Source organism: Chenopodium quinoa, unplaced genomic scaffold (assembly GCF_001683475.1).
Source record: "Chenopodium quinoa cultivar QQ74 unplaced genomic scaffold, ASM168347v1, whole genome shotgun sequence".
NCBI lineage: Eukaryota > Viridiplantae > Streptophyta > Magnoliopsida > Caryophyllales > Amaranthaceae > Chenopodium > Chenopodium quinoa.
The window spans coordinates 1,641,790-1,655,987 of record NW_018744362.1 but is presented as its reverse complement, the minus strand read 5'-3'; the positions used below and the strand labels follow the sequence as shown (position 1 = coordinate 1,655,987).

Sequence of the window (14,198 nt, the reverse complement as noted above, 5' to 3'; positions counted from 1 at the left end):
GGTCATAAGACCCACAATTTTCACAAAACAAACATCCATGAGGCATGTTATTAGAAGTAGAGGGAGAAGAGTTAGAATTCATACCTCTCCCCTTAGATTGGGAGGGATGCTCTTGTGTTGAACTAGAGGTCTCTAGTTTTGCCTTAATGGACGTCATCTCCTTTCCAAGGTTGGCGATTTGGGAGGTCAAATTGTTGATGGCATTAAGGTGATCAACGGAGTAAACCGCATTTCCTCCCTTGTTTAGAGAATCTCTCTCTCCTTCTTGCCAATCCATGTGGTGCCTCACCACATCCTCAATTATCTCTATGACTTGCTCCTCCGTCTTGTTCATAATCGGGCCACCCGCTCCTGCGTCCAAGCTAGTCTTTCCTTGTGGGCTTAAGCCCCCATAGAAAATTTGAAGCACTTGATATGACGGAATGCCATGATGAGGGCACTCCCTTTGATATTCCTTGTATCGTTCCCATGCTTCATAAATGGTTTCACTAGCTTTTTGACGGAAACCTTGGATCAAAACTCTTGCCTCGGCCGTCTTCTTTTGGGAATAGAATCTTCCTAAGAAAGCCGTGGTGACCTCGTCCCAAGTTCTCAAGGAGTTAGGCCTCACCTCCTTCTCAAGCCATTCAAGAGCTCTTCCTATCAAAGAAAAAGGAAACAACTTTAGTCTCACAAACTCTTGAGTTACCCCATTTACCTTGATCGTGTTACAATATTTTTCGAACTCGTTCAAGTGTGCAAGAGGGCTCTCATGTTTTGCTCCACTATATTGCCTCCTTTCAATCAAATTAATCATTGCGGGCCGAATCTCGAAGTCATTGGCTTGAGTAACGGGTGGAGCAATGCCGCTTGAAGCTCTATAAGCTCCCGGAGTTCCCAACTCCTTTAAAGGTCTTTGAGGTGGTGGTTCCGCGTCACCCATTTGATCTCGACCCTCCTCGAAATTGGTCTCCCTAGCTGGGGGAGTAGTAAACGGCCTAGAACCGGCTCTTTTTCTCCTTCTATAAGTTTGCTCAATCTCGGGATCGTAAGGTACCAAGATCCTGTTATGAGTTCTGCGCATACACTCTCAACAAACGCAATTAGTACCAAGGCTACAAGTGTAGCCAAAAAGAAACAATCTTTTTGAAATTTTTTTTATGGTGAACTAGACTCAAGTAATCAATTAGCTATCAACAACACTGTTCCCCGGCAACGGCGCCATTTTGATGGGCGTTAGAACGGTCGTACATTCCACACTCAATCAAACACATTTATTAACAAACACCTTACAAACCAAGCATAATGACAAGTAAGAGTTCGGTCCACAAGGAACGGGATATGATTGCCAAAGATCTTTACACTTAAGCTAACTCGAAGTCAATTGGTGAATTGGGGTTCGTCAAGAAGACAAACAAACTATGGTTCTAAATCAATGAATTAAAGATACTAGGGAATGAGATCCACTCAACCAAGGCAAATAGGCAAACGGGGAGTAAAGTAGACAAGATATAGCAAGGACTATATGTAAAATCAACCTCATGCAATTAGAAAACAACTCACACTACTAAACTTAGATTCCTCATTAGTTTAGCAATAGATGATACATAATCAAATTACAATAAGTAATGACGTACTCAATTTACACTTCCATGTCAAATTAGGCATATCATACTATCAAGCTCCTTAGTCAAGGGTAGCTAAACCTATCATGAGGAACTAACAAGCAATCTCATATAATCAATTTAATTGCAATACAAACATCAATGCTTCTCCCACATTTGCATAGTTAACCCAAAAGGTCGAGCTTCACCCAACCCCTAGCAAGAAGACTACTCACAACTCATGTTTATCAACATGCAATCAAGAATTAGGGTTCTAAATACTTCAATAATTGGGGAAAAGTGGTTAACAATTGAAATAACTATCATCCAATAACAAATTACCAAGAACTAAGAAGATTTAAATAACATGCAAATACCAAATAAAATCTGAAATTAAAAGGAAGAAGGTTGGAGAAATTACTAATTGAAGCTTCAAATGTTGAATACAAATTGCCAAACTTTGAGAATAATTCTTGAATTTCACTGATACAATGATTTGATTTGATGAAAACTAAGCTAAATTAATCCTAAGGAATGTTTCAAACTAAGAGAGGTTTCTGAAAACTAGGCTACTGTCTTTCTTCCTTTTTCAAAAACGATCTCAAAAGGACCTTAAATAGTCCGTACAAAATTGGCTGAGATCGGGAAAAGGTCCGACCGAACTCTGGGTAGGTTCGGTCGGACTCAGGGTAGGTTCGGTCGAACCCTGTGTAGGTTCGGTCGAACCTCCCTGATCCTTGTTTGTTCGAACTTTTGAGGTTCGACCTCTCCTGCAAAATTGCTGAAAACTGGCTTGACACTGCCTTCACTGCACCCTGGAGGTTCGGTCAAACTTTTCAAAAGTTTGACCACACCTAGGTTCGACCGGACCTTTCAGAGGTTCGGCCACACCTCCTCTTGCACTTCCTTTTCTTGCTTCCTCTCCTTCCCTTTTGCTCCTCTTGCCTTTGTCCATGGCTTCCATACTTGGCCAAGGGGCCTCCCACCGTGCATAGGACCGTCATGGAACCTGCAGAAGATACCAAAGTTCACGAGAGCATGGGGATGATAAAATAATGCATAAAGATTATCAAAATAAGTGCAAATAAGCATTACTTTTCATCAACACATAAAGAAGCCATAAGAGGATAAATGAGGTGGAAAAACCTAAGAAAAATAAGAGGAAAAAGACCTAAATACTACCCCTAAGAGTGACATAAATGTCACTCATCAGTAACCTTCACACCCGTGAATTGTTTACAAGTTCCTAAAACTTGTTGGCGACTCTTTTATCTGTAGCTTCCTTTCTTTTGGACGCCACCATGCTTAAAAGTGTAATTACAGTCGGGCTCAAAGGTTGAGTTTAAAAAATTCCCTATAGTTATACTCCCTCTATTTTTTTTATGTGTTATACTTACCAAATGCAGTCGTTTATTTTAAGTGTTGCACTTTCTTTTTTATGGAGAAAAGCTACATTTTTAACTATATTTTTTTTCTCTCATGATCCCCCTACAAACCCTCAACTACTTTTATTATTATTATTATTATTATTATTATTATTATTATTATTATTTGTCTTGTTTTTTGTTTTTGGTTTTTTTTTTTGTTTTTTCAAGGAAATATATTATTATTATTATTTATTTATTTATTTATTTATTTATTTCCTTCACATCCATTACTTTTCAATAATCTATTAACACTATTATCTTTCTTTTACAAGTGTTTAATACTCCAACTACTCTACTTACCTCTTATTTAAATTGTCCAAAACTATGTGTCTGTCAAAGTGTAATACTTATAAAAAACGGAGGGAGTATTGTGTTCATATCATCATTTTTTTTTTAGTTTGAATGAGAGGTGTCAATTCAGGTGTTAAGGTTGGATTTGATGAGGTCTAGTTGAGTCAGTTAATTTCAAACTTGAATCATGCTAAATTATTGTGTCAAAACGGGTTGAAATCTAAATCGGATATTTTTTGGGTTGGGTTGGGTGTGATTGTGACACCTCTAGTTCGAACAAGTCAAGTCATGATAAGGTTAGGATTAATTTTTAATAATCCAACTACCCCATTTACCTCGTATTTGGATTATCTAAAACTATGTGTTCGTCAAAGTGTAATACTTATAAAAAAAACCGAGTGAGTATTGTGTTCATATCATCATTTTTTCGAGTTCGCACGAGAGGTGTCAATTCGGGTATTCGGTCGGATTCGGTGTGGTCGAGTTGGGTCAAGTCTTTTCAAACTTGAGTCATGCTTAACTATTGAGTCAAGATGGGTCAAAATCTAAATCAGATTTTTTTTGGGTCGGGTCAAATATAATTTTGACACCTCTAATTCGAATAGGTCAAGTCATAATTGGGTTTGGATTAATTTTTTAAGATCGAGACAGATATAGCTCTAGGTCATGTCTATTAACACGTTTCAAAAATATTGCAAAGTGTGGACCACTTCTTAATATACACAATAAAGCAATTAGCTTTCTTATCCTTAAAAACTCTTGACTCCCACTAAATTTAGTACACCTAGTACAACAATACATCCTGCTCTCTCACAAACCACCAACTACATCTCATATTTATTGCTCATTGTTTCAATTTCCTTGGATTCACAACCAATCCATCTTTGCCAAATCAATCACAAAAACAAGGTTTTTTTTTATTTTAATCAACTTTACATCACCAATTTCTGCTCGAAGAACCCATTAAATCATAAGCATCAAATCAAAAACTTGTACAAAATTAAAAGATGCATTCAGGTCCATTGTTACTCGAAGAACCCATTAGGATGGCTTCAATCCTTGAACCTTCCAAGCCTGTAAGTTGATCCATTTTGTCATATTTATTTATTTATTTTCTTATCGTGTTACTCTGTTAATTGTCATATTTATTTATTTATTCATTTTTACTAGTATTTATTTAATTTTGATCACTTGATGATCATAGTTTTTTTTTTTTTTTTTTGGCTCTGCTTTCCGTTTATCTTTCGATTTGCATTATACTGTATCATATTGATTTTTGGGCATTTGTCTTATTGGATGATTGACATAATGGTCAACTTTCTATTTATAGTAACTATTGGTTGCATTTTTTTCATTAAATTGACTAATGGGTATTTTTCTTTGATTTTTGATAAACTTAAAATCAGAGTTTCTTTCCTGCAATGACTAAAATTGTTGGGACTCTTGGACCCAATTCGCGTTCCTTGGAAATCATTTCCGCTTGCCTTAATGCTGGAATGTCAGGTATTATTAATTAATTCAATTATTTAATGCTTATTTTGCATTTTAAGTGTGATTTAGTAGAGGAAATATGTTGGAAACTACTCATTCCATCCTATGAGTAATAGACATAGTCTATTTTTACATTATTCATATGCTCCATTACCTTTGGTCAACCTTCTTAATTTTTTTAGTAAAGCAATATAAACAAACTATATTATGAAATATCAACTTTTTTTTTTTTTTTTTTTTCGTAATTACAGACATTTAAGGCCAAAACTAATACATTGACATGTGTGTGAAGTTTGACTTGTCAATTATTTTGGGAGAGAGGGAGTCTGTTGTACGTACTCTCGACACTCAACATGAGTAATACACTTAGACATTTCACTTAATTCAAAATTAAGTTAATTTTTCACAAAATAGCCGGATAAATTCTTATATAGACCCGATTCACAATAATTTATTGTGGACCACTAATATTACGGTCATTATGTTCAAATGTTGCTACTTAAAAGAAAGGTCGTTACATAAATAAAAAGTCTCTATGTTAAATTAAAAGTTATTATGTCAAAATTAAAACATGTGTTATAATAAAGGTCATAAGAGATTAATATATTTTATAATGAATGTTTTAATATACTGGTCAATAGAAATAATGACAGTTACTATATTAAAATTAAAGTCAGTTCATGTAACGTCGGATAACACGTGGACCTCAAGTTTAGAATAATATTATTGTGAATCAGGTGCACAAAAGTTTTAATAAACGTCACTATGTTTTTTTTGACAAATTTTTTAATAAAAGTCACTATAAAAAAAACATAGTGACTTTTTTTTAAAACTTCTGTGATCTAATTCACAAATAAAAGTCACTATGTTAAAGTAAGGGTTACCATGTTGAACATAACGTCAGCTGTCACATATGAACCAGGTCCACATAAGTTTTTTTCAAATGCCGAGTTGGACACTTGATACGTACTTGTGTCGAACATGGTAACACACTTTGGCACTGATACATGGTTGTGTACTATATGAGTATTCAAGTCCGAGTAACATCGAAAGAATTATTGAACTAATAGGTTTTATTATTGGTTTCTTCTACTATAGTTTTAAAATTACATGATAACCTCTATATTTTTTTGGTGGTAGTGGCACGGTTTGATTTTTCATGGGGAAATGCTGAATTTCACCAAGAAACTTTGGACACTTTGAAGATGGCAATTAAGCATACTAAGAAGCTTTGTGCTGTAAGATTATGTTATTTGATTTATGTTTACCTTATGCTTTCCCAATAGATTTTTTGTGTACCTGGTTTGTAATAAGTTTATTGTTCACAACTCGCATGCTTAAGATACCATCTAATGTTTTACATACTTACATGTGTATATGACTAATTTAAAGGCCACTAAAAGTGATACAGAATACGTTAATATTGTCCATAAATATTTGTTTAAGATTATAAACTTGACGTTTTCATAGTTTATTTTTGTAGTTGCCTTTGTGTATTAATAATCAAGCCTGTATGATTTTTTTCCTGCAGGTCATGCTGGATACTGTTGGCCCTGAGTTGCAAGTCGTCAATAAGACAGAGCGTCCAATTTCTCTTGAAGCAGACTCATTTGTTGTTCTAACACCTGATCAGACTAAAGAGGCCAACTCAAATCTGTTACCCATCAACTTTCATGGACTATCCAAGGTAAAAAAATACTGTTTAAAATTTTCAAATCGAACTGAGATATTTTCTGCATATGAACTTTGCGTTTAATGATTCAGCAGCGTTATGGAGCTTCAGCCTCCGCATCAGGAAAAAATGTAGCTCTTATCTTTTCTTGAAATACCTTAACATTGGGCAATCTTTTGGTTATTGAAGTAACATTTTATATTTAGTACTCCTATATTGTTATAATAATTCTATAGAATTTACCAGAGAACTAATTGGTACTATGACTAAGTCTTTATATTTGGTTGAGTCTTGGCTTCAATCACTGTGAAGGCTCTTTATAGATTTAATGCTCTTGCTCTATTTCTGACTATAACCTACTTTCTCATCTTGTACCTACGAGCAGTCAATTTTTGAATCTGGTCTTATTAAATGCTGCTTGTTATGACTCTTCTATTTTAATTTTTCTTATGTTGGTATTTGTCACTGTTATATTTAACCTATGTTGTTGATCAGAAATTCTGAAGTGTGTTCATTTTGACTTCCCTAAAACAAGCTATATCATTGATACACTTCATTTGTCAAGTACTAACAAAGATGTTTGCAAGTGGTTCTTCCTTAGTTCATATTTTCTCAAATATACGTCTTGCTCTTTTAGCTATTATTCTTGTTTTCTAGAAACATAAATATGTGACCTAGGTACCTTAGCTGTGCTATCAAGTCACGTCATTTGGGTAGAGGGTGTGTGTGTGTGGGGGGGGGGGGGTTGGGGTTGTTGAGGATTGGTTCAATTTTGGGATTCATAGGGCATGTATTTGTAGTGGTATATCTGTACTTTGAGCATAAGAAGTTTCTGTACAGACCTACTGTTTAAATGACCAAACTGTCTACTTTGTTTTTGCAAATTTTCAAGCATATGAATTATTTAGTTGGATAATTAACTTACTCTCTTTCTATGTTGCTGTGCTAAATATCGACCTACATCTTGCAGGCCGTGATGTCTGGTGATACAATTTTTATAGGACAGTATCTATTCACTGGAAGTGAGACTACTTCTGTTTGGCTTGAGGTCAGTCAATAAAATATAAAATGAAAAAAAATCTTTTTATGTTATTACATTGGTTTCTTTAATTATATATGTCATGTATTGTAAAGGATTTTCCATTACAGTGTGCACTATTGACTGAATCTCTAGTTTATTTGAAAATGAGCTGATCTTGTATGAATTTTCAAGGAAAGATATTAATTCTAGCCTTGTTTTAGAGTTCAATACTTGATGCAACTAAGAAGTAAAAGCCAATCAAGAGCATAAATCTTATGTCTTTAATAGGTCCTGCCTATTCAATCTTCTGTTACCTAAAGTTTGAAATGTGTATTGGTTACTTGGCCGTTGAAAATTGTTTTTGAATTGGGAATAGCATCAAGTGGAGATAATGGGTTCCGTATCTGCACTGCAGGTGTCTGAATCGAAAGGAGAAGATGTGGTCTGCCTCATCAAGAATTCAGCTACATTGTCTGGGCCTCTATACACTTTGCATGTCTCCCAAATTCATATAGATCGACCAACCCTGACAGAAAAGGATAAAGAGGTAGTAATTCTTGCTTCACCATTTGTTCTTGTCAGTAGAAAAGGCTGCCAAGGAACCGAAAATATAAAATGAAAGTTTAATTCAATGTTAAATTAAGATGCATGTTGTTTGTCTTCAACTGTAACAAGCATAGTAAAAATGAACTTGTTTCTCTAGTCCTTATACATTTCGTTTCATAATATATCTTCTACTACATATTCTCATTGAACGATTGACTCAGGTGATAAAAACATGGGGTGCTCGGAATAATATTGATTTCCTCACTTTGTCATATACCCGCCATGCTGAAGATATCCGTGAGGTAAACACTTCTAGATCAGACTTCAGGGTTTTGGCAATACATGTCTTGAAAACAAGTGTATTTGATATTTTATTTTAGAGTGACTTCACAACTAGTCCAATATATGCTTTTGTTACTTGCTATGTAGGCTCGGGAGTTCCTTTCTAATCATTGTGATCTACAGCAGACTCAAATTTTTGCAAAGATTGAAAATATTGAAGTAAGACATGATATATCTCTTTTATTACTTTTTATATTTGAAGTTCTGTGTTCTCTCAGTTGATCGGCTTGATATGTGCATTTTAATCTTTCTTTGTAAAGGGATTGACCCATTTTGATGAGATTCTACAAGAAGCTGATGGCATTATCCTCTCTCGTGGAAATTTGGGAATTGATCTCCCGCCGGAGAAGGTCTAATTCTTTTACACATGCTGTTTTTGGAAAATTATGTGTGATCTTATGGTCTTTAATTCATGCTTTTTTACATGTGTACGTGCCTAATGTATCTTCATATATTGCTTGAAGAGATCACAGAGCTACAGTTTATCTTTGTTATTATCATAAATACATCTGTAAGGGTGGGTAACAATTGGTGTTCTGACATTAATATACCATGTCTATACAAGTTAATCCTCTTGAACGAGTTTCAGTAACACTCATGCTGTATTATAAATGTATGTTTTAAACTTTTAAAGGTATATGTATACATCTAGTCAATTGATCTAAACATAACTCAATTATAAGTAACTTTTGCGAATTGACTGCGCTTCACTTAGTTATATGTTTAATAGAAACAATCAGCTTTTCTAGGTTTTTCCTCGAAATAAAACTACAAAGAAGATATTATTTTTTCAAATTTGTGTCCTAATAATTTAAAAGCTATATCTAAATGCTTGTGAAGATATTGTTTCAGGATGTCATAATCTTGTCAGCATTTTGCCCCTTTTGTTGTGACTTTGTGGTGTTTGACAAAATTGGGTATCTTCTAGTTCTAGGTACAACATAGACCAGGTATTAAAGAGGACATGGGTTTTCATGAACTGTACCATAAACAGTCTGTGTTCTAGTGTATGATATTCTTCTGTATTTCTTGAATGTGAATCAAGGTTACAATGAAGCAATTTAAACAATCTACAGACAACGATTACTCGTATATATCTTAAAAGACCTAGAGCTAAATGTCAATATGATGGCTTATTGATTAAATGTACTTGTTATAATGGATTTTACAGGTCTTTCTATTCCAAAAGGCTGCTCTGCACAAGTGCAACATGGCTGGTAAGCCAGCAGTGGTTACTCGTGTGGTGGATAGCATGACTGATAACCTTAGACCCACACGAGCTGAGGCAACTGATGTTGCAAATGCTGTATTAGATGGTATACCAGTGTTTTTCAGATTTTGAACATCTACATGTTACTTATTGGTTCTCGTTGATCAATTTTTAGAGTAGATACAAAAAGGCATATTTTCAACTTACTCATAGTGAACTTCAACATATTTAGAAGCCTTCTACTGCAGGTTTTCCTCATGAGCATGTATAGCATCGTTTTGCTAATATACTATCTCCTCTATCTCTGATTGATCCAGGGAGTGATGCAATTATTCTAGGTGCAGAGACCTTGCGTGGCTTGTATCCAGTTGAGACCATCTCTACTGTTGGTAGAATATGTTTTGAGGTGATTTCATATACTTTCTTTTCAGTCATCTAAGAATGAACTAATTGTCCGTAATCGGTGCTTTTCTTATTGGACTATGAAATATGAGCTAGTTAACTAGTTTAATGAGGGTGAGACGAGGGAGAAATAAATAAGTGGAAAGGCTTTTGTTTTGAAATTAAATATTATGAAGCAGCGGTAGTCCTAGCTAAAAATGATTCAATGATATAAGTCATAAAACAATAAAATCTAATGTGGAAATTGAATTGAAGGTATATAACTAACTAAATAAAAACGATGTCAAAGATTAGGAAGCTATGATGAAAATTTCATATGCTTTCTTGACATGCTTGCTTGACATTTGAGGTCTAGATAGTTGGGGTTTATAGTTGTTGCCACAGTATTGTTCGGGGAGTATTATGTCATCCATCCCCAACAATGAAATACATAATTCTTCAAAATTCTTTTGGATAAATCCTTTGTAATCCATGTAGGCTCTAGCATTAGTAGTCAAACGATAAATAGCCTTTTCCAGCAAGATAATGACTGAAACCTCGAAGGAAAGAAGCAAAAGCCACTAGACATCAACTTATTTTATTCTTAATTGCTATAACAGAAATATTGGATGCTTAGAAGTCTAACAAAATATAAAAGCTTTTGAAGGAAGTTTAGGGGGCTCAACTGAGTTGATGATGCATCTGATCTTCCATTGAGGACAAATGTTAGGTTGTTCTAGCTATGGTGTAGGCTATGTTCTCTTCACCAGTTTCCCGGAACTTATTGCTTAATCCATTTAAAATCAAACTAGGTATTATTAAACTGGTAAAGTTCATACCAAACTAAATAGCATACCTCAACAAAGGAAAATTAGGTTGTTAACTAACCTCTTAAAATCAAAGATACTATATAAACCCTAAACTAACCCCTAAACAAGTCTAGTGATAAGTTTCGATTCACGATGAATGGTAATGATTGAGTTTTCTTTGGTTTGTATTAATTAATTTCTAAACTTCTAATCAAAGTAAAACTATCAATTAGAAGAAAACGCTAGGTGACTATGGATAGACAAAATCTAATCTCAAGCTATTGAGATTCCATTGAATGAGTGATCATGCAAAGACTAAATGTAATGGGAGTTAATTACAATTTCAGAGTGATTTCTCAAAGACATAAACCTAGTTTTCAGAGTGATTTAATTAAAGATCAAAGCAGCAAGGCTTCACCTTCTTGTCCATATAATTACTATTGACATAAATTAATAGTTGTGATAAAAAAAAAAATCTGCAGGCAGAGAAGGTGTTCAATCATGATACATATTTCAAGAAAGCTGGAAAATATGCTGGAATGCCTATGTCACACATAGAATCCATTGCTTCCTCTGCGGTACCTTTTTTCTTTTTTTCCTTGCATATTTTGGTATCTAATCATATTGCATGCAGCTGTATTGTATTAAGTAAGATTAATCACGCTGGTTAATGCTACTAAATACTCTTACAATCGTAATTGCGTAACTTAGGTACGGGCAGCCATCAAAGTGAAAGCATCTGCCATAATTTGTTTTACATCATCTGGGAGAGCTGCAAGGTCTGATCTAAAACATGTACCCTGGGTGATTTAAATGCTTAAACCTTTCATTTTTGGATTTCCCGTAATTAAGTTAACATCTACTCATGGAAGGTTTTTTTCTTTCTTTGTCACTCTTTAATTGTCATAAAAAACAATGTAAGAAAAGAAAACATAGTAGATGCTAACTAGTGGGATGGGGGGAATAGTTTTTTGTTTAATCTGGTGAAATTAATAGTCGTTTCATTTAAAATAATCTAATTATGGTGTTTTTGGATCTTCAATGTCATTTGTACTTGGGATTACTATACGGAATAATCACTTTTGGTTTATGTAGCCAACCCCACTTATGGGATTAAGGCTTTGACTGATTGAATATCATTTGTACTCAATAGGTTGCTTGCAAAATACCGTCCAACAATGCCAGTTATATCTGTTATCATTCCTCAGCTCAAAACCAATCAACTCCGGTGGACTTTCTCTGGTGCCTATGAGGTATGTTCATGCTTTTAGATGAATGGTATAGCATTCTCACTCTGTTTATAAAATTGATTTTCTGCTGAGAATTACAAAATATAAGGCTTGAACAATGGACCTTATGTGGAACTAATCCAAATCACTTCCTCCATTCCAAAATAAATGTATCACTTCTATTCTTGGTTACTTTAGACCTTATTTTGTTATTTTTCTCCCTTCTCATGTTTCTCGCTCAAAATGTTTTATCACTTTCCTCTTTATCGTCGTCTTCACTTTAACAACTAAATAAAATCAATCTCTCACACTCTTGTTTTTGGTCCCTATTGTTATTTTATTATTAAAAATTAATCACCCATTTGTCCCACTTACACAATATAAATTTACAAATAAACTCTACTAAAACCTTTGTGCAAGTCCAAATAATGCATGTATTTTGCAACAGAGGGAGTAGTGTTTGTTCAACCTGCGGTGGCATATATCCTAAATCACCTGATGGATGATTGGTCAGTTATTTATCAAATTGTAATCGTTAACTTATGATATTCACTTTTGTGATTTCCTTTGGTAGTTTGGTGTGTGCTCAACTTTGATGAGTATTGATCAATTCTTCATACTTCCGAAAAAAGTTCCTGTGTATATACTTTTTTCTGAGGGAAAATTGGTTTTGTGATTGTGTGTTCGCGGCATGTGCATGCATGCCTTCGTATGTGCTTGTTTAATTGCATCAATTGATGTGAGCGCAACTAAGAAGTAATGATAGATTGATGAATTGTTCTTTAAATGAGGCTCAATAAACAAGTTCTTATGACTAGATAAAAGAGTTCAGAGACCTATCTTTCTACCATTTTTTTTCCTGTGTTTTTGAAGGCGTACTACAGGTAAATTGCTGCTTTTCTTATCTTAAATCTTCATGCTTCCTTCTTTGTGACTTGCAGGCAAGGCAATCACTCATAATTAGAGGCCTTTTCCCAATGCTCGCAGATCCAAGACATCCTGTAAGTTTTTCTTTGTCTTTTATTATACGAGTATTTATTTTGCATTCGAAGCTCTGATATTGTTGTAGCATCATATGTAGCATTTCCTAACATATATGTAGCAAAGAGAAGTGAAACATCTCAACTGCAAGGTCTGTAACCAACGATAAGAAATCAAAATACATAGAAAATGAAGCAGAATAGAGTCTGTAAGGCCACTATTATAAGAGCTGCATAGTGAAATTCTATTTGCATAAATTATAAGAAGACTTAAAGAAATGCATAAAAGTGACAACTTTATGTGAATAATAGGAATATGATCTTCACTGCTATAACGTGGGCACTATGTTTTGATCAATTTACAGCTAGAGCACCATAAGTTCATGCTTGTGTCAGTGTTCTTAAACTAGCTAGCTAACCGCTTTGAGTTGATTTATCAGTTTCTGTTTGCAAAGTCATAAATAGCTTAAGTTTACTATGTTGTTTTATGGTGTAGGCTGAGTCCACAAATGCAACAAATGAAACAATACTGAAGATTGCTTTAGATCATGGAAAGGCCTCTGGTGTGATAAAATCACATGATCGTGTAGTTGTGTGCCAAAAAGTCGCTGATTCCTCTGTTGTGAAGATCATTGAGCTTGCAGACTAGTTTATGCTTTTACTGCCTGAATTGTCTTTGCTTCTTTTTTCTCCCAAGGTTTTCAGATTTGTATGCCAAACTCTATTGGCCCTCGATGCTCCTTTAAATAAATAAGTAAACATCTTATGCATCCGAACTGTTTGATGGTTCTAGCATTTGATATTCGTCTAGCATTGCTAGATAAAGTAGGCTTGGCATTTGCGTAAGCCTTGTACTAAGACAAGCTTTTAATCTTATGGTAGAATCTATATGTAATGTACCTAAAAGATGCCCTTATCTACATGCCTATTTTTCATTTTGCACGGGAATTAAAATACTTAGAGATTCCTTTAAAACCCATGATTATGAAGTACAAAAGGAATAAAAGGACATTGATTGTTGTTTTGGATAAAAAAAAATGAAAATAAATGCATTCACATGTCAGCAATCCTTTTAGGAAAAAAAAGGATCAATCACATTTACTTATGAAAAACAAAAGGACCAATCACTTTCATTTAATATGGGTGCACACGGATTGCAACTGTACAAGGGGAGAATGAAATTTTTAAAATCACGTATTTTTCATTTGAAGGGGAC

At 34.4% G+C, this 14,198-nt stretch overlaps 1 protein-coding gene across 2 annotated transcripts; it reads left to right on the top strand.

Moving 5' to 3' along the window:
* The first annotated feature begins 4,046 nt into the window (after nt 1-4,046).
* On the top strand, nt 4,047-13,917 carry LOC110696399 (pyruvate kinase 1, cytosolic). Of its 2 annotated transcripts, XM_021873687.1 has the most exons (16): nt 4,050-4,377; nt 4,708-4,804; nt 5,933-6,030; nt 6,324-6,479; nt 7,435-7,512; nt 7,901-8,032; nt 8,253-8,333; nt 8,461-8,532; nt 8,634-8,723; nt 9,545-9,689; nt 9,901-9,989; nt 11,256-11,351; nt 11,485-11,552; nt 11,927-12,026; nt 12,944-13,003; nt 13,479-13,917. In XM_021873687.1, the coding sequence occupies exons 1-16, from the start codon at nt 4,309-4,311 to the stop codon at nt 13,629-13,631; spliced, it is 1,584 nt and encodes a 527-aa protein (XP_021729379.1). In that variant the 5' UTR covers nt 4,050-4,308; the 3' UTR covers nt 13,632-13,917. The 2 variants fall into 2 exon arrangements, 1 of the variants encoding a protein (XP_021729379.1); XR_002506284.1 differs by lacking the exon at nt 11,485-11,552 and having other exon boundaries at nt 4,047-4,377; nt 13,479-13,557.
* Nucleotides 13,918-14,198: the final 281 nt, after the last annotated feature.

Excerpts from the sequence above, each read along its gene's own strand:
- LOC110696399 (XM_021873687.1), top strand. The coding sequence starts at position 4,309 with ATGCATTCAGGTCCATTGTTACTCGAAGAACCCATTAGGATGGCTTCA. Across the intron at positions 4,805-5,932 it reads CCTTAATGCTGGAATGTCAG|TGGCACGGTTTGATTTTTCA; the intron begins GTATTATTAATT and ends TTTTGGTGGTAG. Across the intron at positions 11,553-11,926 it reads TCATCTGGGAGAGCTGCAAG|GTTGCTTGCAAAATACCGTC; the intron begins GTCTGATCTAAA and ends TGTACTCAATAG.